The sequence below is a fragment of the Pogona vitticeps genome, chromosome 1 (genome assembly GCF_051106095.1).
Source record: "Pogona vitticeps strain Pit_001003342236 chromosome 1, PviZW2.1, whole genome shotgun sequence".
Taxonomy (NCBI): Eukaryota; Metazoa; Chordata; class Lepidosauria; order Squamata; family Agamidae; genus Pogona; species Pogona vitticeps.
The window spans coordinates 174,949,095-174,975,674 of record NC_135783.1 but is presented as its reverse complement, the minus strand read 5'-3'; the positions used below and the strand labels follow the sequence as shown (position 1 = coordinate 174,975,674).

Here is a 26,580-nt window from a genome sequence, read left to right as displayed (position 1 = left end):
ATTTGATCTATCTCCAAGAGATCTTCCAGGCTCTTTTTAATTAGATCTGCTGGTTCTCTCCCCTTATCTTCCCTTAGTACACCTAAAACTCTCTTCGGCTCCAGGGTTAGAATTAGATCTCCTAGGTTTTCTCCTCTGATTTCCTCCAGCCCTTCCTTTGATTGACATACATCATCCACCACCCTCTGATTTCCTTGTTCATTATTCCCTGTCTCCTGTTGATGATAGTCCTTCTTTAACTGCTCGTTGAATAATTTCACCTCTTTGTTGTGGAATCTCACTATTTTTAAATTGCTTGAAGGGTAGATTTTGTTTCATCCCAAAATTTTCCTTGTTGTGACATTATGTCCCAGATGTCAAATAATTGTATTCCAAGTGAAAGTTGTCCAGATGCTTAAATTAATCAGTCTAATTCCATCAATACTTGCTTCCATAGGTCCACTTTAATAGATGGATCATCTTTAGGGTTAAACTTGAATCCAGTCTCAGATGTAGAGGGTTTTATTTATTTATTTATTTATTTATTTATTTATTTATTTATTTATTTATTTATTTATTTATTTATGTATGTATGTATGTATGTATGTATGTATGTATGTATGTATGTATGTATGTATGTATGTATGTATGTATGTATTTATTTATTTATTTATTTATTTATTTATTTATTTATTTATTTATTTATTTATTTATTTATTTATTGGATTCTATCCCACCCATCTAGACCAAAGACAATAAAACCAATAAGCATATATTACACAGCAGGAGGGAAAGCCTGCCCAAATAGCCAAGTTTTATTCCTGAAAACACCCAGAGGGCGAGCCAGGTGGATCTCCACTGGCAAGTTCTTCCAAAGGTGAGGGGCCACTGCCGAGAAGGTCTGGTTCCTTGTTCGTTCCTTCCAGACCTCCCTCGGTGTTAGGCCCCTCAGCCACCCGGCCTGGCTGGAACAAGTGACTCTCCAGATATCAAGGTCCTAAACCGTTTAGGGCTTTATGTGTAATTGTAAGAACTTTGAAATCAATGCGGAAACAAATGGGCAGCCAATGCAAGGCGGCCAGCGTGGGGAAAATATGTTGGTATCTATTCACCCCTGTAAGAAGTCTGGCTGCCACATTCTATACCATCTGAAGTTTCCACGTCAGTCTCAAAGGCAGCCCCATGTACAGTGCATTACAGTAGTCTATTCTTGAGGCTACGAGTGCATGGACCAAAGTGGTGAGCGCCCCCACATCAAGATAGGGATGCAGCTGGGCAATCCACCTAAGGTAGAAATGTGCGGAACAAACTACTGATGACATCTGGGTCTCCATGGTGAGTGCCACGTCCAGATGTACACCCAAACTGCAAACATCACTCTTGGTGGTAAGAGTCACCCCCTCCAAAGGAAAGGGAGTTTCCCAGACCACCGATGTCTGGGCCACCCACCCAAAGGACCTCCATCTTGCCTGCATTCAGCCTCAGTCCATTCACCTGCATCCATTGCTGAACAGCCCCAGGCAGCACTCAAGGGACGAAACAGCATCCACTGTTGTTGGAAAAAAGGAGAGGTAGAGCTGAGTATCATCAGTGTACTGATGACACGAAGTCCTACATCCCCTGATGACCCCTCCCAGCAGCCTCATATAGATGTTAAATAGCATTGGAGAGATAATCGAGCCCTGCGAAACCCCACAATTGAGGCTCCACAGGGCCGAGAAACTCTCTCCGATCTGCACTCTCTGGGGACGGTCCTCCAAGATGGAACGGAGCCAGGCAAGAGCCAGGCCACCAATTCCCAACTTGGAGAGCCTCCCCAGGAGAATACCGTGGTTGACGGCATCAAAGGTGGCTGAGATATCGAGGAGGACCAACAGAGACATTTTGCCCCTGTCGGCCTTTCTCAGTAGACCATGTCTGATGTCACAGGCTGAAAGTAGTTAAGTCTTATCAGGCAAGATGGAGTGCTGGACGTCTCTGCTCGATCTACTGTTTTCAAATAGGGGGCAGGATCCCAGTGTATGGCCTCCACATTTGATTTTAAAAAGGCTGCAAATTGGTCAAATGAGATGCTAGTGGGAAGCCAGTCACTATGACCAACTCCAGATAGATTGTGAACTATATGGAAAAGTTCTGCCTGCTGGTTGGAGGCTTCGGTTATCCGGACAGCGAAGTAAGATTGACTAACAGACTTCACCTTAAAGGTTAGTTGCGATCCTGACAGCTATTTGATTATTTTCTGTTGGGTTCCACCTCCATATGCACTCTAGCCTTCTCCTATTTCACTTCATTGATTGCAGCTCTGGATTAAACCAGGGCGAAGGGCGATCTCTGCGCTGGAGAGGGCATTTAGGTGCGATCGTGGCAGTGGCCAGCCAGCTTCCCTGCTCATCCATGTTTTGGTTATACATGCCAGATCTGCATCCTCCTCCAGAATCAGTTCTTGTATAATCTGGGATTTATTTGATACAGATCTGGTATTCAGCAACACCAGGTTTAGAGTGGAGAGCCAGCTGAGCTGACTACCTTGAGTCTGGCAGGAGGTGACAATGCCAGAACAGTGAACAGGTTTTCATTTTCACATCTAAAAGATGCTAAATCCCAACTCCTTGTTACAAATTTCAACTGGACAGAAGAACCTCCCTCCATCTGGATTAAGCTTCAAAGGTTGTGTTCATTCATCCAGTAAATTATTGATCTCAGACTTGAGAGAGAGAGAGAGAGAATACTTCCTTAGATTGTAATGGGAGGGGGGAGAGAGGGAGAGCTGGGTGTCATCCAGTTTTCTAGTGACTATCAAGGGAGATATTTAATTCAATTTTAATACATAGACCAAAGAATTGGTCACATCATCACTCACTCAACCAGTCATACTGGTGGCTTGCACAGTATAAGTTGAAAAGACAACAGCTGAACATGCACAGGTGGGTCTCAATTCTCTAAGAACCATATCCAGAAACTTCACAAACGAAAAGGTATCCATACCATACTAATTGGACAAGCAATAATTACCAGCAATAATCAGAATATATGGACTTTTTTGTTTGAAACTCAAAGATAGACAAGTTATTTGCTCCAACATCTTATCTGAAAGCAAAGCCCAACGTGTTTCTGTAAAATGTCTGTGTATAATTAGCATTCCCTATGTTCCCTGTCCAAAGCAATGACCAACTAGTTATTCTGCATCCATCTGTTCCTATTAATGCTTTTCATGTTTCACATGTAAATGACTAGACAGCAACATAATGTGGAGCCATCTTCCTCAATCTGCTTGCAGATGTCCTTGTATCGCAGCTGTGGTCTCCCTCTGGGGTGATTTCCCTGCACTAATTCTCCATACAGGATATCCTTTGGAATCCAACCATCAGCCATTCTCACAACGTGCCCAAGCCAACGTAGACGGCGCTGTTTCAATAATGTATACATGCTGAAAATTACAGCTTGTTCTAGGACTACTCTATTTGGAACTTTGTCCTGCCAGGTGATACAAAAAATCTGTTGGAGGCAACACATATGGAAGGTGTTCAGCTTCCTCTCCTGCCGGGCACAAAGGGTCCAGGACTTGCTGCAGTACAGGAGTGTGCTCAGGACACAGGCTCTATAGACCTGGATCTTGTTATGTGCTGTCACCTTCTTATTGAGCCATACTCTGTTTGTGAGTCTAGAGAACATAGTAGCTGCTTTGCCAATGTGTTTATCCAGCTCGACATCTAGAGCTCATTGAGCCAAGGTACACAAAGTCATGGACAACCTCCAATTCTTGCATGGAGATGGCAGTAGAGGGAGGTGAGTCCACGCCCTGGCCCATGACTTGTGTTTTCTTCAGGCTGACTGTCAGTCCAAAGTCTTGGCAGGCCTTGCTGAAACAATTCATGAGTTGTTGGAGGTCTTCAGCAGAGTGGGCAACAACAGCTGCATCATCTGCGAAGAGGAAGTCCCGTATGCACTTCAGTTGGACTTTGGTCCTTGCTCTCAATCTAGAGAGATTAAAGAGTTTTCCGTCTGATCTAATCTGGAGATAGACACCTTATGTTGCAGTTCCAAAGGCGTGCTTCAGCATGACAGCAAAAATGATCTCAAAAAGGGTTGGTGCAAGAACACAGCCCTGTTTCACTCCACTTCGGATGTCAAAGGGATCTGATGTTGAGCCATCAAAAACTACAGTGCCCTTCATTTCCTCATGAAAGGACCTGATGATGTTAAGGAGACAAGGTGGACATCCAATCTTGGGAAGTATTTTAAAAAGACCATCCCTGCTAACCAAGTCAAAGGCCTTTCTGAGTTCTATGAAGGCCACTAAGAGTGGCTGCTGTTGTTCCCTGCATTTCTCCTGCAACTGTCTGAGGGAGAATACCATGTCAGTGGTGGATCTGTTAGCTCGAAATCCACACTGTGATTCTGCAAGCACCTGGAGCCTCTTCAGCACAACACGGGCAAGCAGCTTCCCTACAACACTAAGAAGAGAGATGTCACAGTAGTTATTGCAGTCACCCCTGTCTCCTTTGTTCTTGTACAATGTGACAATGTTTGTATCCTTCATGTCCTCTGGTATTCCACCTTCCCTCCGCAAAAGTAAGCTACGCTTCTGAAGCCTGGCTCTGCAGCGGCTTATTCACTGCTTCTTCAGGCCTCAGGGGTTTCCCTGAGCACTTTGATATCTCCCTCCTGTTTTTAGTAGTCCTGTTTTGGTCCCATTATCAGCAGTACTCATTATCTGCATCTTGTTGGAAGGAATGTTGATATGTATCCTGATTTTCACTATAACTGCATGTATATCCAATTAAAAGACAAAAGAAAGAATTAATGCAATGTCAAAAAAAATGTGGCTTTTAAAAATGTTTATTTATTTATTTATTTATTTATTTATTTATTTATTTATTTATTTATTTATTTATTTATTTATTTATAACATAGGTGTTCTTAGAGTGCAGTTCCAAGAAACCTTCTCCACCAGATGTGTTAGCTGGCATTTCTGGGAACTGCAATCCAAGAATATCTAGGCTACCCAAATTTGTGAACCGCTGGTATAAAAATGATTCCTTATATACAAGGAATGCCTGAGAAAGGCCAGAAAGCTTGGTTCTGCTTTGCACATGGCATTTTCATGGCTCCATTTATTGTTTTTGCACTTTATTTTGGCTCACTGAATTTTTGAGAGAATCTGCTTTATTTTCTGATCTGTGTTACTAGAAGAGAGAGAAGGCTATCTGTGTTATAAAACAACACAAAACAAGCAAGCAAACAAATAAATGCTGTGTTGTCCTTGCACAAAACCCCAAAACAAAGGTGGGTGACAACTTTCTATAGTTGTCTTTCTCAATTATTTTAAAAAAGAGTTTTGCAGTTACACTGCATCTTTACCATTGCCTTGTATGGAAACACATAGCTTGTGTTTGGCTGGAAACAGAGCATTTTGGAGGAGGAGTTTTCACAAACATGCTTCACAACTTCCTTGATATGTGGTCTGCTGTGTTTGTTCACACTTCTGTTCCCCGCCAAAGAGATGCTGTATGCAGTGACTGAGAAAGATAGTGCAGTGTATCCCCTAAGGAGAAATCTGCTACTTCTAGCTGATGCCAGAAGGCTGCAAACTCAGTTTTGGACCCATTCCCCCCTCCCCGCCCGCCATGCTCTGTAATGGACAGTCTGATGAAGAGCTGCAAGATTCAAAGGCTAGGCAGTGAGATTTTAGTAGTATCTCTCTCTCTCTCTCTCTGTCTGTCACACACAGACACACACAGAGACAGAGAGAGAGAGGGAGAGGGGGGGGAGAGAGAGTAATTGAAGGGGTTTGTGAATTTAATCCATGAGTGGGCAGAGTATTATTATTGGAAAGTAGGACATAAGTAAAGTTGACTGAGCAGAACCAGGGTTGGAAATTGGACAAACTCTTTTCAGTGATGTGTGACTGGCTTTGTCTCTTTTTTTGTGTGGGTAGGGTAGGTGTGGCCATCCATGCTGCTTGAATTGCCAGCAGCACGAAGTGGAAGAGTAAGGTCTTCCTGTTGGTTAACAAGAAAAGCAGAAACAAAACTTTTCACAACATATGGTTGGGTAGAAGAGTGTGTTTTAATAGGCTGCAGGAAGGATTATTGGGGTTTAGTATCAGTTTTCAACCTGCTGAGTGTGGAACACATAACGGTCTATAAATGAAGGCACTTTTTGGTTAGGATTGTTTTAATTGAAAGCAAAACACATGCAGGATTTTGCTCTAAGGTAATCCTCTGGAATTATACAGCTGTAGGGCATGCAGTAAAACATAGGAACAGATCACATCCCGCTGGTGCTTAGGGTTGTTCAGGAACCCATTTTTGTGTGCACACTGAACTGTACATTTTTCCTTTCCCAAGCTGTAGAGGTTGCTGGGTTGGTTTTTTTAAATGGAAAAGAAAGAAAGAAAGAAAGAAAGAAAGAAAGAAAGAAAGAAAGAAAGAAAGAAAGAAAGAAAGAAAGAAAGAAAGAAAGAAAGAAGCCCTTTTTAAAAATGGATTTGCTCATTTAACATATGACTACCATGATCATAAAACATGTGTTTGCCATACAGAGAAGGAATTTGCCAAGAATCTTGAGTACAAACCATAGGTAGCACCTGAGTTGTTTTAGAACATTTTGAGCAGTTTTAGAACATTTTGAGCATGAATGAAATTCTGTCATCTTCAGCAAAGTAGAAAATCTAACATAAGCTTTCCCAACAGTACGTGTCTGTTTCTTGCATGTATAGGCCATCTCCTTCAGCTAGTCAAGGAAGCATCAGCAGAGGATGTTGTGAATATTGATTCAGACTGTTGTCTAATTCAGACAAAACAAACAAACAAATAAACAAAAATCCACATTCTTGTCCACTCATCATGAGAGAGGGGGGAAAACAGCTTCCTCGTTTAGTGTGCAGTTTACATCCCTAGCAGAATTAAGTAATAACCAAATGAGAGGAGCTTGGGTTGTGGAAGATCTGGAGTCAATTACTTAGCCACCTTGGGACAGGGGGACAACTTCTATCACTTGTGAAAATTTTGACTGGATTGAGTTTCTTTTTTTAAAAAAAATCAGTCTTTCAAACAGGAGATGAAGAAAGCAATAGATTTCTTTAAAGAACATACCCTACAAAAGAAGAGAACTGGGTTTCTTACACTGACATCAGTCGGCATACATTTCTTTCTCTTGCAGTGACTGCTGAGGTCAGCACTTGTATTCTCCTTCATAGAAGTTTAATGTCAACCCTTGTAAAGAAATTTGAAACAGAAAGTCCTGGTCTCTGGGGAAAAAAATCCTTCACTAGTGTAATAAAGGCAGGGTCTATCAACCTTTTAAGACAGAGCTCACCTTTTCTTTGATTTAGGGTAATACTAGGTGGAATGTTTTAAGAATCTAGTCAACATTTTAGACTTTAAAAAGCAGTTTCTCATATTGGAGTTTATATATTACCTTCATGTTATTTTCTGTCCTTTTAATATTCATGAATACATCAATTATCCTTATTGAAATTAATACCTGTGCAGTTAGTTGTATTATTGTATTACTGATCTGATGATTATCTCATGGGGTTTCTCTTGTCACCATCTGTCTCATGTCACGATAGCCAATTATACCATAGGGTGAAAAAATTCTGTTATTGTTCAAGGAGGGGGGATTTGTGTGTGTGTGTGTGTGTGTGTGTGTGTGTGTGTGTGTGTGTGTGTGTGTGAGAGAGAGAGAGAGAGAGAGAGAGAGAGAGAGAGAGAGAGAGAGAGAGAGAGCCCTCTTCTGGCAGCAAGCTAGTTACTGTTTCCTAGAACACTGCTGTTTCAGAAAACAATTCTTCCAATATAGTTGCCCTCTCCTCCATGCTGTACATACTGTATGAAATGTACATTTCTGTCCTTCTCTCTTCAGACCTGGTGCTTGACTAAGACTACTATTATGTCAACATTTTTTTCTGGTGGTAACCCCCAAGATTTTTTCTTGGTCATCCCAAAGTGTAGGTCACGCAACAATGGGCTTAAGTTATAGAAAGTCAGTATTCGGTTGAATATCAGGAAGAACTTCATAAATGTTAGAGTAGTCAGACAGTGGAATCAATTATCAGAGGTGGTGAGTGCTCTAACCTTGGAGGCATTCAAGAGAAACTTTGACAACCACCTGGCAGATGTCCTTTGATTTGCATTCCTGCATCGAGCAGGGGATTGGACTTGATGGCCTTATTGGCCCTTACCAACTTCTATTATTCTATATTATAGAAATAACCATACATAAGATTTCAGATAAACATAGATAAGATCATGCTATAAGAGTCTTACGCATATGCAGATGACATTGCACTCTATGAATACTTCTTTCATGTTTAGGTAGTTATGTAATTCATTAGTAACATAGCAGCACAGGATAGGACAGCATAATATAATTTTTGGAGGAATCACAGTTTAAGGCACGGCAGAAAGATTTTTGCTTTCTGGAGAATAATAATTTGTTTTGAATAATGTTTCCTGTCTTCCTATGTTATTTGTAAAAGATGTGACATTTTTGTCCATGTTGTGCAGCACATGGAAAATAAATGAAGTTATTTCAAAGTCTGTTTTAACCTGACTTTGTCTGTGGCTTTATTAATAATAGCTAACACGTCATCCTCAGATGTGGTTGATCAAAAAACAAGATGTTTCTAGCAAGATTTTTCTGGCACTACCTTATTTAATTTTAAAATATTGTTCCTTCTCTGAAAAAAAAAGGAATGATTGGCAAATATATAAGGATGGAGTGGCTGAGAGGTCTGAGTAGTAGGGTAATAGTTTTGGCCTCTGGAATAAGGTGCTGGAAATGACCAGTTATATTTCATGCAACTTAATGAATATAATTCTCGACTTTTCTGAAACAAGCAATATCTAGAGATCTCAGTCTACACACAAACATTCTGGACTCTGGAGCACTGCATCTGCTCCATCACTTACTAACTTCTGAAGTACTTTTCTCAAAACATCTTTTAAATTACCCTCATATGCCCTTTAGTGGTGATGCTTTTTTAAAAAAATAAAAATATCTTAGGGAAGAGGGGACCAAGGGTGCTTGCAAGCTGCACTTTCTTCACCCTGTCTTACAGTGATGCTGTTTGAAATCTTGTTGCTTTCTTCCATATACAGTATAACATTCAGTCACTTCCAGCTGGGAATTAATGAGTCCCCCCCCCCGTGATCTCAAGCCTGTTCCAAGCCAGCTGGTACACATGTTCCCAGTAATTCCAACAGAGATTAATTAATTGCCAGCTAGAAGCAGCTGAAAGTTACATTATTTACCTTCTACACATATAAATAAACAACAGGATTTCAGCTAGTATCTTCATTAAACATTCTTTATGAAGGCTTTTTAAAAACATGCTACATCGTAGTATTACTGTATAATACTACTGACCTTATGAATAGAGAAGTTATTCAGTTGGAAATTGGGATTTCCCCCCTTTCTTACTGAAATGTGTTTGTGTGAGGAGGAGGTTTTGTGTGTGTTTATGTGTAGTGATGGTTTGGTGACATTTTAATTTTGTGATTAAAATTTTTTAAAATATCCATGGCATTTAATTTTTCATACAAATCTAAAAGTGTGCTTGCCTAAAACAATTATTGTGTTCTAAAATGGAAATGTTGTTTCTTTACCAAGTCCAGCTCCAAAATTTGACCTAGGATATGATCTAAAGCAGTGGTCCCCAACCTTGGGCCTCCAGATGTTCTTGGACTACAACTCCCAGAAGCCTTCACCACCATCCCTGCTGGCCAGGATTTCTGGGAGATGAAGTCCAAGAACATCTGGAGGCCCAAGGTTGGGGACCACTGATCTAGAGTCAGTGTAACTGGACGCACAATGAGCCTGAAAGCATCTCTCTACCTGCCCAAATCTCTTCTGCATGAGCATGAAATTGAGGTCAAATCAAGTGCTACAGGTAATACATGTTTAGCACTTCATAGGAATTCCACCTAGTTTCATGCTTGGGAAATCAAACTTGCAGAAGAACGCTCCAGTCTTATCTCCCAGTTACTAAACAAAGCAAGGAAATTTGAAGGATAGGGAGGTGAGAAAGCTGGTGCTATTATCTTCCAAGCATTTAAAGAATTAACACTTATAACCATGTGATACCCTGAGTAGCAAATCTGGAAGTCCTCTGTTTGCACATCTCAACATCTCTGTCATAAATCCAGTAACTAGTAATGCACAACTATGGCCTCTAATCTTCAGGATCTTTTTGCAGTATGGGAGTAATGCTTCTTGATCTCACTTTATAGGGCAGTTGTAAGACCCACAGTAACAATGTTTATTGGAACACTTGAATGTACTATACAAATGTTAAGAATTATTATGAAACATAATCACAAACGATAAAGACTATTTTAGTATAAACCTTTGCCTCATTTTCAAAAAAATATGAAAACTGAATGATTGACTAAAAGTGGTAATAATGGGAATTGCAAAGAATATGATTTTTATAACACTACAATAGTGTTGTTGTTTTAAGAAATTAAAAATAAAAACTTTGATCATGCAGGTTTGGGAAGTTTAGCTGAAATCTGTTTTACCATCTTTCTTTCTTTCTTTCTTTTTGACAACAGTGGAACAAAATTGGTCACTTCAAGTGGAGACACAACAGTCCGCATATGGGACTTCACAAAGGGTGGATGCATCCTGACTTTAGCAGGGCACAGCTGTGCAGCATGGGACTGCTCTTGGCATTCATGTGGAGATTTTGTCGCTTCAGCCTCTATGGATAAAACTAGCAAAGTATGGGACCTAAACAGGTATGTGATTGTTTAAAATTAACTTTTAAGCTCCTCCTTGATGTTTGCATGGAAAAGACAGAGAAATGGGTGACATTTTTACACCAAGAGAGTGGCTCTAGAAAACCACATTTTTCTATTTATTTGACGATTTAAAATTAATTTCATTTAACTATTATTTTAAAGATACACAGAAATAGTATAAATACTAACCTCTTTTCCCTAAAATAAGACCTAACCTGAAAATAAGCCCTAGTATGATTTTTTTTCAGGATGCTCAGAATATAAGCCCTACTCCAAAAATAAGCCCCAGTTAAGTAAAACCCCGCCCTCCACCATTGTGCAGCAACCAGAAGAAGATGACAGGACTGTATTTGAATAAATGTAGATTGTTGTATATGAAAAAAAAATCCCCTGGAAATAAGCCCTAATGCATTTTTGGAGCAAAAATTAATATAAGACCCTGCCTTATTTTTGGGGAAACTTATTATAAATCATGCAGACAATCTACTATGTGATTGAAATCCTGTTGTGAAAGCCTAGCTTTTGACAGTAAACAAGTGTACTTATGCCACAGGATTTTGGCCATTTACACTTGACTTCTCTACTGTATAATGCTTTGGCATCTATCTAATACTCAAAGAAGGTACACTTTCTGTTTCCTTTAAGACTTTTGTTTCAGTGCTGGTAAAATATGAAATACGTTGTGTACAGATGAGAACCCTTCAATTCTGCCACCTGGTGCCCTGTTGCTCACTCCGTGTGTAGTATCTGATAATGACATTTTATTTTTTATTTTATTTATTTTATTTTATTTATAATAATATGACATTTTAATATCACTCCTATCATCTAATTGTTGTATAGATATGGTATTTTGGCTTCACTTGTCCTTCTGATATTATGCCATAATTGTCGTTTTCCTCATTCAATTGTCGTTTTCCTCATTGTTAGTTTATTCTTTATTCTTCTGCAGTGAGCAGTGACCTTAAATATAATCTTTTTCTTTCTTGTGATTACTGTGCATATGCCTGAAAACTTGCATGTCTTTTCTGTGTCCAGAAGGAAGGCACCTTAATTTTTATCAAAACAAATATTGGCGTAAGAGACTGAAGCAGTCATCTTGCTCTGTAGTCCAGGGCAGAGAGGATTTATAAACTTTTTAAAAATACCTACTTGTGTTTTGGTGAAATTGCCCAAAGAGCCCAAGAAATTCATAGCAGATGAGTAATAAAAGCACTTCAGTCATTTCCTAGAAAGACATTTGCATTATCTCACAAAATAATTCTGTTTGCGATATTTTCATAGGCTCTTCATATTTACAAAGATTGTCATAGTAGTTGGTATTCTTTATGAGGCATATAATCATCACCACAAATAATTAAATTCCTCACCATATTAATTTGATTGTTGAATTTTAATATGCTCACACTATCATCTCAGATGTTATTTCTTTTTAAAGCCCCCATATATATGCAAATAAACATAGTTCAGAACATTATTTAATATTTCCCATTTTAGTATGTATTTCAAGGTTTTACTTTAGGATTTATAATTTAGATTTCAGAAAATCTTTGATGCCGACAAATCATGTATTACATATTTAATCTAACTTTAGCTGCTGGACAACTCAGTGAATTAGCCATCCAGCTATGGAGCCAGAGGTTGGGAATTCAGTTCCTCATTGTGCCTCCCAAAACAGCCAGCCTGTGTGGCCTTGATCAAGCTGCACAATTACAGAAAAAGGGAATGGAAACCACTTCTGAGTACTTCCTACCTAGAAAACCCTGACAAGGGTTACCATAAATCAGAATTGACTTGACAGCACAAAATAATATAAACACCTATTTATTGTCCTATTATTATTATTATTATTATTATTATTATTATTATTATTATTATTATTATTATTATTATTATTATTATTATTATTATTATTATTATTATTATTATTATTAATTTGATTTATATCCCGCTCATCTGGTCAATTGACCACTCTGAGCGGCTTCCATAAAAAATATACAATAAAGCATAAAAATTATTATAAGTAAACAACACCACATATAATAAAACAAATAGATAGAAAGAGAAAGGAAATTAAGTATTGACAGGAGGGAAGGCCTGAACATATAACCATGTTTTTAGCTGGTTCTTAAATGTGCCCAGGGTAGGGGCTGCACGAATCGCTGGAGGAAGGTTGTTCCAGAGGTGAGGAGCAAGTCTCCTCTGCAGCCTGTAATAAGAAGGCATATAATAGGAACTCTACAGGGAATAATAAAAGCATAGTTGCATCAACCATAAAAATTAGCACAGTTATATTATCAGTAGAGTATACAGCTAAGAAAACACATCAGAAGGGAATAATGAAGTCTCAGGTTGATGTCCAAAATTTATCAAGACTGATGTCAGGAAAGCTTTTGTGGAGAAGAAATTTCAAGTACAAGAGGTCACAAATAAGGAGAAAATCTTCCTTGTCACCACCTTAGATACCAGGGGAAACCAGAGGAGGGCCTTTATGATGAATGAAAGGATCCAATGTTCTAATGAAGAAAAAGGCAGCTCAGGTAGCTAGGGCTGAAGCCATTTAGGGCTTTAGAGATAACTGCCTGGTCCCAGATGTGTTTTCTGTCACAGATCCCAGTTTGTAACTTATCTGCATTTTGTTCTGGCTGATGATGTGGGGAATTCTTAAAAATGAACCTGCACACATAGTCACTTGAGTAATCCAGGGGAGTGGTTTTCCTTCTAGTAAAGCATGGTAACAACATTTGCATTGTGAGCTGTTGCTGGAGCAAGGGAGTCCCCAAATTTGGGGGGTGAGCACACACAGCTAATTCACAAGCAGGCCTAGATTCAGCAGCTTATATTTCTAGCTCCTTCAATATTCATTCATTCATTCATTCATTCATTCATTTGTATCCCACTCTCATTAGTGTCACAGCACTACTCTGGGTGGGTTAAAACTCATAAAATAGAAAACAAAAATGAAAATAGAAATATTAAAACAATAACCCTAAAAAAACAGATGGCACTGACTAATCTCCGAGTGGATGGATGAAAAGAGGGGAGGGAAGAAGAGGAGGAGAGAGAGAAAAAAAAAAAGGGAAGGAAGATGGTCAGCGGAACCTCCCTGAAAAGCAATGTCTTTAATTGCTTCCTAAAAGTCTGCAGGGAGGGGACTGGGCGGAGCTCCTCCAGAAGCTGGTTCCATAAAGTTGGAGCCACCGCCAAGAAGGGCTTACCTTTTGTAGAGGATTTATGGGCCTCCCCCAGGGTGGCCACCTGGAGGAACCTCAACTGGGATGACCTTGTGGGTCAGGCAGATGACATTAAGGAGAGACACTCTGACAAGTAACATGGGCCCAGACCTTGGAGGGCTTTGTATGTGTCAAAACCTTGAACCTGATCCAGGATGCCATGGGCAACCAGTGCAGATGAGCCAGAACTGGAGTGATGTGGTCAAATTTACTTGTACCAACCACCAGTATGGCTGCAGCATTCTTGACCCACTGAAGTCTCCGGATCAGGTTCAAGAGGGGAGCCCCATGTGGAGGATATTGCAGTGGTCGATAAAGGAGATGACCAGGGCCTTCACCAAAGACCTGATGGAGTCCTTGTCTAGGTAGAGGTAAAGTTGGGCAATTAGCCTAAGCTGGTTAAAGGCTGATATGGACATGATTGCGATCTGGGACTCCCAAGAGAGATCCGGGTCCAGAGGAATGCTCAGATTACACGGTCTCTAAACTGGAGGGGAGTACCATCCAGCCTAGGGACCATCCCCCCCAACCTATCGGAGGTCCCTCTCAGGAGCAAAATCTCTGTTTTGTCCATGTTCAGTTTAAGCTTTTAGCCCTGGTCCATTCCAGTACTGCAACCAGGCAACGCTCCAGCATCCAGACGCATCCACTGCAGAGGTGGTAATGGAGAGATAGAGTTGCATGTCATCAGCATACTGATGCACCTCAGAATGCCGGATGCAGGGGAGAGGTATCAGGAGACAGGTGTCTAGTTGTTTTCTGTGCTCCCAGAGGCATGTGGTGGGGCCACTGTAAGGTACAGGAAGTTGGACTAGATAGGCCCTTTGCCTGATTCAGCAGGGTTCTTCTTGTGTTCTTATGTTTTTATGATGACACCTTACTCCAAAACTCTTGATGACCTCCCTCAATGGCTTAACATACTTACTTACTTACTTACTTAAATACCTTTATTGGCATAATACACAAGGCTTAACATAGATATTAAACAGCATTGGGAATAGTGCCAATCCCTGAAGAACCCCACACCAAAGGGTCCAAGGTGCTGACATCTCCTCCCCTAGCTGAATTCTCTGGACATGGTCCTCGAGGAAGGATCAGAACCAGCTCAATGCTAAGCCCCCAATCCCAGAGAGCCTCTTCCAGGAGGATACAGTGGTTGATGGTATCAAAAGCCACTGAGAGATCTAGGAGTACCAGGGTGCATCTGTCCCTGTCAGCTTCACTTTAAAAAGGTCATCCTGCAGCGCGACCAATGTCATCTCAATACCCCATGTACCTGGGTCCTGATTGGCCACCACCCTCTTAATCACCTTGCCCAGGAATAGTAGTATGTTAGCAATCAGACGGAAATTGTTAAGGTTGCCCGATGCTAACTGCCCCATTTAATGATGAGTCGGACAATGGTTTCTTTAAGTGGGAGAGAAGCATTTGCTCCCTCAGTGATGAATTAATAATATTCATGAATCAAACAATCATAACCCCTTTCGTGGCTCTGATCAGCCATGCTGGGCAAGGATCCAGCGAGGAGGCAGTGGGCCTACAGCTAGCCATCACTCTGGAGGGTAACACTCTTTTAAGTGATAGTAGTTGACCTACATCCATTGTAGTGCAGCATAATCTGCTACCACATATAAGAACAACTCGTAGATGTAAGGCAAAAACATAGGAGAGAATCCTCCAAAGTTCACCAGTTGACAGTTCTGTTGATTTCACTGGCAGAATTAAATCTGTGATTACGTTTGACTGGATCTAATCACCAGAGGTTTCACCACACATACCAGTTGGACTGTTACAAAGATTTTGGTTTTGGCCATATCATTCTGTGATATGGAATTTTATGAGTGATTTAAGTTGGATTTTGAGGTAAATGCTTATAATTTTAGTTGTGTACTGCGGAGCACGTTTCATTATGTTTGTTTGTACAATAGCTTGTTACTGCTTTGCAAGCGACAAAATTACTTTGAAATGCAATTAGAAACCCAGATGGTGGACGATATAACTTTGTCTGACATAAATTCATGGGAGAAGGCATCCTAAATATTGCATCTAGTCTTGCTGACTAGAGCAGAACTCTGCAGGGAATGCGCTTCTTAGCTCCTGCCGCATCTTCGCCATTGCTTTTGACAGCCCCAATCTGACAGTGTTGGCAGTTGCAATTTTCACTTCCTTGTTTTTGTAACTCAGAGTTGCATGGTATTCAAGGTTCCAGTTTACATTTCCCCAAGGAGGAAAACGTGTAAAATTGCACTGGGGAAGAATTTTGTTACTTTCCTTCCAGCCCAAGCTGCCAAGCCATCATTTCTTCAGGAGCTCATCAGCAGATGCCTGATTAAAAGATTGTGTTTTATTTTTTAAAAAGCTGCATCTGATGATCAAAAAGCTGCAAAAGCCAACTTGATACAGAACGAGGAACATTTCCCTCTAAGTGGATGCTGAAGACACCTTGCAGTAATATAGAATGTGCTATGATGAGATCAGTGACAAAGAGAGTGCAATCAAGTGAAGCTGGCCTTTGTGCTCAGTCACAATGGTAGTACCAAGTATCCCACACACAAGTGAACTGCACCCCACAGACACAGAGAAGATAAAATGCTAGCATGGCTGTGTCATCAAGAAATTCCAATCAGGGTTAGAGATAACTGCACTTACACAGAAATGTGGAGTCTTACTAAAGGTTGAGAGAGAAAGTCAGCCAGTGATATAGGAAAAGGAAAGGCAGAAGATTCTACCGAGATAATCTAAGTTCTGTTGCATAGGTTTATTAAGTACTGTAATCCGGTATAAGAGCTCTCTTTTCAAAATTATTAGCTAAATAGGAAAATATAATTTTAAAAAGTCATAGTGTTAACAGGCATCTTTCTGAAACCATGAGTAGCCTACTAATAATAACAAAATGATTAATTGTATTATCATATGCAATATGACATCATAATCCTTTTTTGATAACACTTTTCTTTTCTTTTAAAGTCTACCTTATTGTTCCGGTGACATTTTGTGACAGTGATAGTGCTAGAATAATATACAGAATTTTCCTTTCTTTTTCTTCTAGCTGACTGGTATGGAGGCTGTGCACCCCACTGCTCCCATTGAGAAGTAGGGAGGGCCTCTTCTGACATAGCCTCCATAAATTCCACAGGCTCAGACAGAGTCTAACCAGACTTTATTGAGGAAGAGAAACTGGGCACGTCAGTGATCTGGGTGTTCTGTACCGCATCCCCACATTCCCTACCCATCTGTTCTACTCCCTCAGTGGCTCAGTTCCATGCATTAGCCCCCTGCTGTCCAATGTTCATAACAGGGGATGAGTTCTTAATATGCAACCCTCAGTAATCCAGCACCTGTCAACAAGGGTCTATCATGCCTGGCTCATGTAGGTTTTCTCGATGGTGCTGGATGAGACACTGATGTTGCCAATGCCTCCAGTGCCTCTTTTGGGGATGGCGGAGATTAGAGGTTAATCTTGGGCAACTAATCTCTCCTTCTGTGTATCTCTCTGAAGGGAGTATCTGGTTCTGAGAAGTAAAACTGTGTGCTTTGGAAGCACAGTTCAAAGCCTAGGTACCACCTGTTTCCTATGCAAGACCAAGGAACATAAAGGATTAGTCACAGAAGCACCTTTCAAGAGGAGAAAAAGAGTCTCAAATCTTAAAGATGAACAGATTTGTTGAGATGTCAGCTTTCATAGACTAACAACCACTTAAAATGTACTCTAGCCTATTGGCATGTATACATAATAACTGTTATAGTTCTAAAGCTGCCACAAGGTTCTCTTTGCTTTTGTTTTCACAGAGTGTTTCTGTTACTAAATTAGAAGGTTTATTCAAAATACTACTCTTGTGTTTCTGTGTTCAGCCTTGTCTGTGAACTCTCTGCTCTGGGTGCAATTGTATCAGGAACGTTGTCATCTCCCTTACATCTTTCCCTAAGCTGTGTTGTCCTTGTGAATGTCTCCTGATCTAAAGCAACAACAATTGTGAAGCCTTCTAAAAAAGGAAGACCTATGATAACAACAACACTGAGAATCAAAAGCTAGTCACACAAGTCATTGGACCATGTCCTCTTGTAGTTTTCATGTATTTTCTAGGCAAGCTACCATGGTATCTTTCTCAACTGTCTCTCTCGGATGGGTCTTGGGGACACTGGCCATAGACCTTCCTGAAGAGGTAGACTCAGAAGCTGGTGTTAGAAGAATCCTGTTCAATAGCTTGACCTATGAAATATCTAAGCATTCAGTTCTCTCCTCCATGTTATTCAGGAAGGGAACAATGGGAAAAAGAGGAAAGAAAGAAAGAAGGTCATCACTGGGGCACACAGACCCCTCAGACAAAGGTTTGTGCTTTTAAGCACAAAAAGAGAGAAGACAGAGAGAGAGAAGACAATGAGGAGGAGAGAGAGTTTGGCGTCTAAACACATTTCAAACAAAACACATTTCTTTCTTTGGTGCCATGAGTATGTACTGTACAGCACACCACAGTCCACAAACCCTAGGAGCCACAGAATCCAGCAACCATTATTTCAGCAAACAGACTCAGCACAAAAAGAGAGCATAGAAAGAGAGAAGAAAATGGGGGGGGGGGAGTCTTGAGTCTAAACTCAGTTTTAGAGCCCAGCAGCTAGCACAGACCTTTGCAAAATGTTTTCTGATTTTAAAACCAAAAGACTAAAATGCCACAGTACACAAACCCTAGGAGCCACAGAATCCAGCAACCATTACTCCAGCAAACAGACTCAGCACAAAAAGAGAAAGGGTCTGCAAGACCCATCAGAGCACAGAAACATAACCCCCCACCTAGCCAAAACCCAGCCTGTAAAACCCCTGTACAGTAAATACAGTGTACTCACCCAGAACAGGCAGTCTCTCTGTTTTAAAAAAGAAAGCAAAAAATCATAAATTAAAAAAGCCCCCCAAAATAGAGTACAGTACCAGGCAGTACAGTACCAAACAGTACCAGGCAGTCTGAAGTCTCTCTCTGTATCCACTTGCTAGCCGCTGGGATGAGCGAGGTAGCAGACAAACAGCCTCTTCGCTGGCCAATGGTTAACTGAAATTTCACACTTTTCCCGCCTCCCCCACATTTTTCTTTTCGTTCGTAAGTTGAAGCTCCGTTCACAAGTTGAAGCAAAAATGTGCGAACGGAGCTATTTGTAATTTGAAATGTTCATAAGTAGGGACGTTCATAAGTCGAGGCACCACTGTATTTCATATGCATGTTAGTAAGGACACATTTTCAGTCACTACTTCTAGATAGCAGAATGCTCTTCTTTGGGAAGCCAGGTTTGTCCCTTCCCTACTGTTCTTCAGGTGGGAGGCAGTGACCTCCATTTTAACAGCTGAACACCACTGGGTTTTATTGAGGAACATAGGACATTTTTTGTTTCTCATATGAGTCTGTCTGCATATGTTTTAAACTGTTTTTATTACCAAATTCTTAATACTTTTGTCAGAACCTGCTTAACTCTCCCATGAGTCCTACAGAGAGATATAGACCTTTTGGGCAAAGATCTGAAACCTATATTCTTATACAGTGGTGCCTCGCTTAGTGATTGCTTCGTTTAACGATGTAATCGCTTAACAATTAGTTTTCTGGAGCGATCTTGTGCTCCGTTTAACGATGTTTCCTATGGGCGATTTTCGCATAGTGATGTTTGGGACCTTGCTTTGCATAGCGATGACAGTTTGGGTCCCCCTGTTTCACTTAACGATGGTTTTGACAGCCTCGTGTTGGCTGTCTTTTAAATGTTTAAAAATGTTAAAAAAGGTTTAGAATGCTTGAAATCATAAGTGCACTTGAGAAACCCTTTGTTAAACTAATTTGACTTTGTTCAGACTCTTTTTGAATTTGTTGTAATTTTCCCCCCCATTGAAATGCATTGAATAGGTTTCAATGCATTTCAATTGGGGAACTGTGTTTCGCTTAGCGATTTTTCCTATGGTGATTTTCGCTTAAGGATGGCAATCCGTTCCCATTGGAACGGATTATCCGGTTTTCAATGCATCTCTATGGGAAAACGCGTTTCGCTTAGCGATGTTTTCCCATAGCGATGGTTTTTTTGGCACCAATTAAAATTGTTAAGCGAGGCACCACTGTACAGCTATTAAATTGAAAAGGTAATCCCAGTGTAACTTAGAGTGATATTATGTACCTTTATTTGCAATACATTCTTGTTTCTGGGTATCCTTTTTCTTTGGTAAATATCTGGAGAGGCACTAAAGGATGTTCTGCAGATGAAAAAATAATTGCTGTAAATTGTGCTAAGCATTCAGCATTGGATGGCAGCTCATCCAACTTTCTCTGTATAGTTAACTTAAGAGCATCACCTTTCATGAAAAGTTTTCAGAATTCCCCAAATGACTTAGAATTGAGGCAACATTCTCATGCCTAATGAATAAGCTGCTGCAAATCCCATAGTTTCAACACATTTTGTAATTATTGTACCCAAATCTAAAATAAAAGGAACATAAGAACATACTGTAAGAAGAGACCTGCTAGATCAGGCCAAGGGCTTATCTAGTCCAGCTTCCTGTATCTCACAGTGGAACCATCAGATGCCTCTGGGAGTACAACTCCACATCATGGCTGTGTAACCTGTGATGGACTTTTCCTCCAGGAATCTGTTCAATCCCCTTTTAAAGGCATCTAGGCTGGATGCAATCACCACATCCTGTGGCAAGGAGTTCCACAGACTAACAACAAGATGGGTAAATAAATATTTTCTTTTGTCTGTTCTCACTCTCCCAACAATCAATTGGAGTGGATATCCCCTGGTTCTGGTATTGCATGAGAGGGAAAAGAGCTTCCCTCTATCCACTTCATCCATCCCCTGCATAATTTTATACATCTCATTCATTTCTTCCCCGCCAGCGCTAAACGCTGTAGATTTTCCTCATAAGGGAGGTGCCTCAGCCCATTCATAATTTTAGTCACTTTCTTTTGCACCTTTTCCAGTTCCACTTTGTCTTTTTTGAGGTGCGGTGACCAGAACTGTACGCAGTACTCCAGATGCAGCCTTACCAGCGTTTTGTACAATGGCATTATAATGTTGGCTGTTTTATTTTCACTCCCCTTTTTATATGATACCTAGCATGGAATTGGCCTTCTTCCCTGCTGCTGCACACTGGGTTGATCCTTTCATTAAGCTGTCCACCAACACACCAAGATCTCTTTCCTTCTCCATCAAAGACAGCTCAGAACCCATTAACTGATAACTAAAGTTTTGATTTTTTGCCCCAATGTGCATTACTTTAAATTTTCTTGTATTGAAGATACAGTTTGGAGAGATCCTTCTGGAGCTCTTCACAATCCCTTCTGGTCCTCACCTCCTGGAAAAGTTTTGTGTCATCTGCAAACTTGGCCACCTCACTTCCTATCCCTGTCTCCAGGTCATTTATGAACTGGTTGAAAAGCACCAGTCCCAGGCCAGATCCCTGGGGCACACCGCTCTTCACCTCTCTCCATTGTGAAAATTGCCCATTGACATCTACTCTCTGTGTTGAGGGAATGTGCGTCTGTGTCTTTATCTTTTTTTCAGCAGAATAAAGCGCAGATAAACGAACACAACATATTCTTCTTTCTTGCAGTGTATTTACAAAATATATAACAAAATATACATACATACAGCACTTCAATAGCTCAGTATTCAAACCAGCAGCATGACAAGCAGACATCAATGTACAGGAGAAGAGAGGACTGTACAGTGTTCATTTCTTATATACAATCCTGGTATCAGTCTGGTCCAATCCTGTCTGAGGTGATTTCATGAACACAGGCGTGGCAGTTTTCATATTGCAGTAGGTTGCATCAGCCAGGGATGGAGGAATGATGTCATCTTATTCTTGCTCTGCACACATACATATTATGTTCAGGCTATATAAAAATTATATACCTTAACACTCTGTTTCCTGGTTCTCAACCAATTCGCAATCCATTACAAATTTTGTGACCTTGATCTGTGATCAATTGTTTTGGTACATTCAGAGTGTTATGAGATGATCAATAGTAGCAGTTCCAGGCTGTAGTTTCAAACTCCACTTTACTTTTAGGCTTTTTTAATTGTGCCCCCTCATAATCCTTTTAAATTCTTATAAAACACAAAATTTCAAATATTTACATTCTTAGATGTCTAAAGTGTTTTTAATGTTACAAGTGACTATGCTTTTTTATTTGTTTTTAACTACTTGTGAGTCACCTTAGGCTCCTATACTGGGGAAAAGGTGGCATAGAAGAAAAATAAGCAGGTTAACTTTTTTGTTTGTTTCTGGTGCCCAACAGAGGCACTGCTGAAACCATTGGGCTGCCATTACGACAGGTATTTTGTCAGTGACAAGTTTAACATTGATTCCCTCAATATCAGCAGGCATCTTTGTTTAGGACTAGCATTGCATATAGCCCTCTTAGTGGACTGCTTTAATAGATTATGTTTTGAGAAAAAGTTGATCCTTGTCCTCCTTAAAGAAATGTGGGACAAGTAGCCTATTATTATTATTATTATTATTATTATTATTATTATTATTATTATTATTATTATTATTATTATTATTATTATTATTATTATTATTATTATTATTATTATTATTATTATTGTCATCGTCGTTGTCGTCATCTTCGTTGTCATCGCCGCCGCCGTCATTATCATTAATACATTAGATTTCTATACTGCCCTTCTATATACCACAGCCACTCCGGGTGGTTCACAACAGAAAGTAAGACAATAATTGACAACAACAAATCTAAATATAATAATGTCAGAATAAAGAAAAATAAACATATAGTAAACATTATAAATCATTTGTAAACATTTTGAAATTAACCCCCAGAAACAACAATTAATAAAAACAGTCAAGATGGCAGAATCACTAGCTTAAGGGCTGGTAGATGCTCTGTGTTCTGTTGATGTTATACTGTCAAAGGCCTGTCTAAATAACCAGCTTTTAAATGATCTATTAAAAATAGTAACAGTGTTCAGCTTTTAAATGATCTATTAAAAATAGTAAAAGTGTTCAGTGTCTAGTCGCGCTGGCCACGTGACCACGGAAACTGTCTACGGACAAACGCTGGCTCTACGGCTTGGAGACGGGGATGAGCACTGCACCCTAGAGTCAGACACAACTGGACTAAATGTCAAGGGGAACCTTTACCTAAAAATAGCCAGGGAAGGGGCTAGGCAGATATCAGGAGGGAGTTTATTTATTTATTTTATTTGTTTAGAATATTTTTACCATGACTTTCTCCTCGAAAAGGACCCAAGGCAGCTTACAACACTGAAAGACAATATTTAAAGTTTAGAGCAATGAGTATACAATGGTGGTTAGCATCATTAAGGGAGAATATTTTAAGCTAAGAACAATATAAAGAAACATCTTACACCCTTAAAAGACAATAGTAAAGCTAGGAGCAATATGTTTACAAATATTAAAAGAAAAAGAAAAAAGTCACTCTGAGACATAGAAAACCCCAAAATGGAAAACACAATAACAATCCATCTAAAAATCAACAAATAACAATGCACCTTAAAATCACACACAGGTAGCTGGATTACTGAGGGAAGGTTTGCCTGAAGAGAAAAGTCTTTGCCTGTTTGTGGAAGGACAGCAAAGATGAGGCCAGCCTGGCCTTCTGTGGGAGGGAAGTCTGGCAGCAGCAACAGAGAAGGCCCTCTCCCGTGTCTCCATAAGACCCACCTGTGAAGGTGGCAGGACTGAGAGAAAGGCCTCGCCTGATGATCTTAACACCTGGACTGGCTCATAACAGTCTTTGAGATAGTTTGATTCCACAAATGCAGTGTGACCACCGAGAAAACCCAACTTCTGGTCTTTTCCTTCTGGGCATCTCTCAGTGTGAGATTCCTGAGATGAACGAGTAGGGCAGGCAGAACTCATTTGGAAGCAAGTGTTCCGTCAAGTATCGAGGCTCCAAACCATTTAGGGCTATGTATGTTACTGTAATCACCTTGAAGCTGGCACGGAAATGAACAAGTAACCAGTGTAAGGTGGCTAGAGTGGAGGAAATATGCTGGTATCTATTTAATCTGCTCAAAAGTCTGGCTGCCATGTTCTGGCTTCATAGCTAGTCCTAGGTAGAGAGCATTACAGTAGTCTATTCTTGAGACTATCAATGCATGGACAAGCATAAAGAAATGCAATTAAAATGATAAATTGCAAATGTCAGAAACCATATACATCAAATATCTGCTAAAAAGCACAAAGGTAATACAGGCAAATGGCAGTAATAGATAACTAAAATACTTGCAACTTCATTGAACACTTGTACAAATGCATATGTTTTAAACTGGCTTCTAAGAGGTGAGAATGTGGGGGAAGGGAGTTCCATAGCCAGGGTGCCATGGATGAGAAAGACTTGTTATATATGGTATGCCTATGAGACCCAATTCAGTAGCAACTCACAAGCAGAATTTCCATACATGATTTGATATCAGGCAATTTTACTTAACAGTACAGTGGTGCCTCGCATAACGAGTGCACAGTTTAACGAAGAATCTGCATACTGATGCGGATTTCCCCATCGCTAATGTGAGGGCATCCTCGCATGGCAATGGGGGAACAGCTGTTCGGCAGTTCCAAAATGGCCACCGGACACCCAAAATGGCCGCTGGAACACTAAAAATGGCCACCAGGACACCCAAAATAGCCGCCGGAACACTAAAAATGGCCACCGGGACACCCAAAATGGCCGCTGGGACACCCAAAATGGCAGCCAGAACACTAAAAATGGCCGCCAGGACACCCAAAATGGCCACCGGGACACCCAAAATGGCCACCACAGCATGGGGAAACATTGGCGACCGGTGAGTTTTGGGCCCATTTGGAACGCATTAAATGAAGTTTAATGCATTCCAATGGGTTTCCCCGTCCCACTTAACGATGTTTCCCCATAGCGAAGGTTAATCCGGAACGGATTAACCTCGCTATGCGGGGCACCACTGTATAATGAATGGGATAAATACAATACAATAATGATACAAAGTAGATATATGTATTTGTCTCCAGGTTCATCTTTGACTCTATTCTGTACTGTATTTCTGGCACAGAACCAGAAAAAAATGACTCCACTAAATGAATAGATGCACTGAAATTTAAACTTGAGTTTGCAATTTTACTCAGAGTGTGAGTGCATGGTTAAATACCATGGGATTGCTCTGTTTATAAAAGGCTGAATTTTAAGTATTTTTACTGACCACATAATACACTGATTCAAATTGTTCCAGCCAAAGTTTCTTTTTTTCCCCCCCTCTGCTGCTGGGGGGCTTCTACCTTTTCAAGCCAGAACAATTCAAACTGGCTTTCCCCCATAATATTATTTGTGATACAGTATGTTTATTGTAAAGATGGGTGGGCATGCCTATCTGTGTTGTTTGATAATGTAGGTAGTTGGGGCACATTGTTCAGACTTGGGGGAGGGGGCTTAAAGCAATGCAATTTTAATGTGGGGAATCAGGTGCTAGTCCTGAATCTGTCAAATACAGTAAGTTTCAGATCATGTTGGAAGGCCTATTTGTTGTGAAGTCTTAGTGCTTTTAATTACTTAATTGACAGGTCTGAAAGTGAACTTTAAAAGTTCATAATGTCAGTAGTTTAAAACCATATGTGACCAGAGCTGAGGTAATTCCTGCATGTTCTACTTTAAAGTAAGGGAAAAGAGTAATGGATGAGAAGGGAAGGTGGTGATCTCTGTTATGGAATCATTCTGATGTGTGAATTATGATATATTTTGCAAAAAAAAGATTTCAAGAAATGTAGTAGACTGAAGCTTTAAATGAATAAGTGGCTTCACAACAAATCATAAAAGGATCAGCAGAGGCAGAACCAGAAGATGGAAGGAAAGAAAGGCTGTTGACTAGAATGTTACTCATATTGCTTCCATTATGAATAGTGAACTCTCCAGTTAAGCTGCCATCCCTGTAAGAGGACTGATTGTGATTTCAAGTGTAATACAGGCTGCGAATCAAATCACAAATCACAAAGGTGTCATATTTCCAGTGTAGTTGCACCCTCAGATACATGTTGCTGTTGGTCAATCAAATAAAAAACATGAACTGTTGTGGAGAAGATGATGTCTTTTCTCTGTCTTAGCTTGATATGTAGAAATAAGAAGTGTTCAGAGAATGGACCTCTCTAACTAGTGACTTCAGAAAAAATTGCTTTGGGGGAAAGGAGGGGTGGGAAGAATTATCATCATTTTATTATTCATAAGTGTAACAGAGATTGAAAATATATAGCTATATTAATAACTCTGCAAACAATTTGAGGATTGGTTTCCCTGACCATAAATCCAGAGCTGTCAAAGTCATTAAGGCAAGATTAATTGCAATTATAAATCTCTTCAGAGATGGTAGGACTGATCTGTGGAATGCAAATCAATCTTATCTTATTCCTGACAAAGACGGTCAGTTATCTAGTTCTGTAGCATACATTGTACATGCTGAATATAAAGTGAAATGGCATTTAAAGAGAAGCTGTTTTGCATTTAAGTTATACAGTTTAATAAAACAGATTGGGTTGCTCAAAGGGAAATATCTTAATGGATTTCCCCTCAACTCCACTTTTCCATTGGTGATTCCATGTCCCCAGAGAGAAATAATAAAATATTTGCTTAATTTTT

General features: G+C 40.0%; 1 protein-coding gene across 2 annotated transcripts in view; it reads left to right on the top strand.

Annotated features, from left to right (window-relative positions):
• Positions 1–26,580, top strand: part of SPAG16 (sperm associated antigen 16) — a 655,515-nt gene that overhangs the window by 300,155 nt on the left and 328,780 nt on the right. For both annotated transcript variants that reach the window (XM_078379135.1, XM_072977750.2), the window contains one exon: positions 10,542–10,727. In XM_078379135.1, the coding sequence (XP_078235261.1) occupies positions 10,542–10,727 (186 nt within the window). The remainder of the gene's footprint in view (positions 1–10,541; positions 10,728–26,580) is intronic.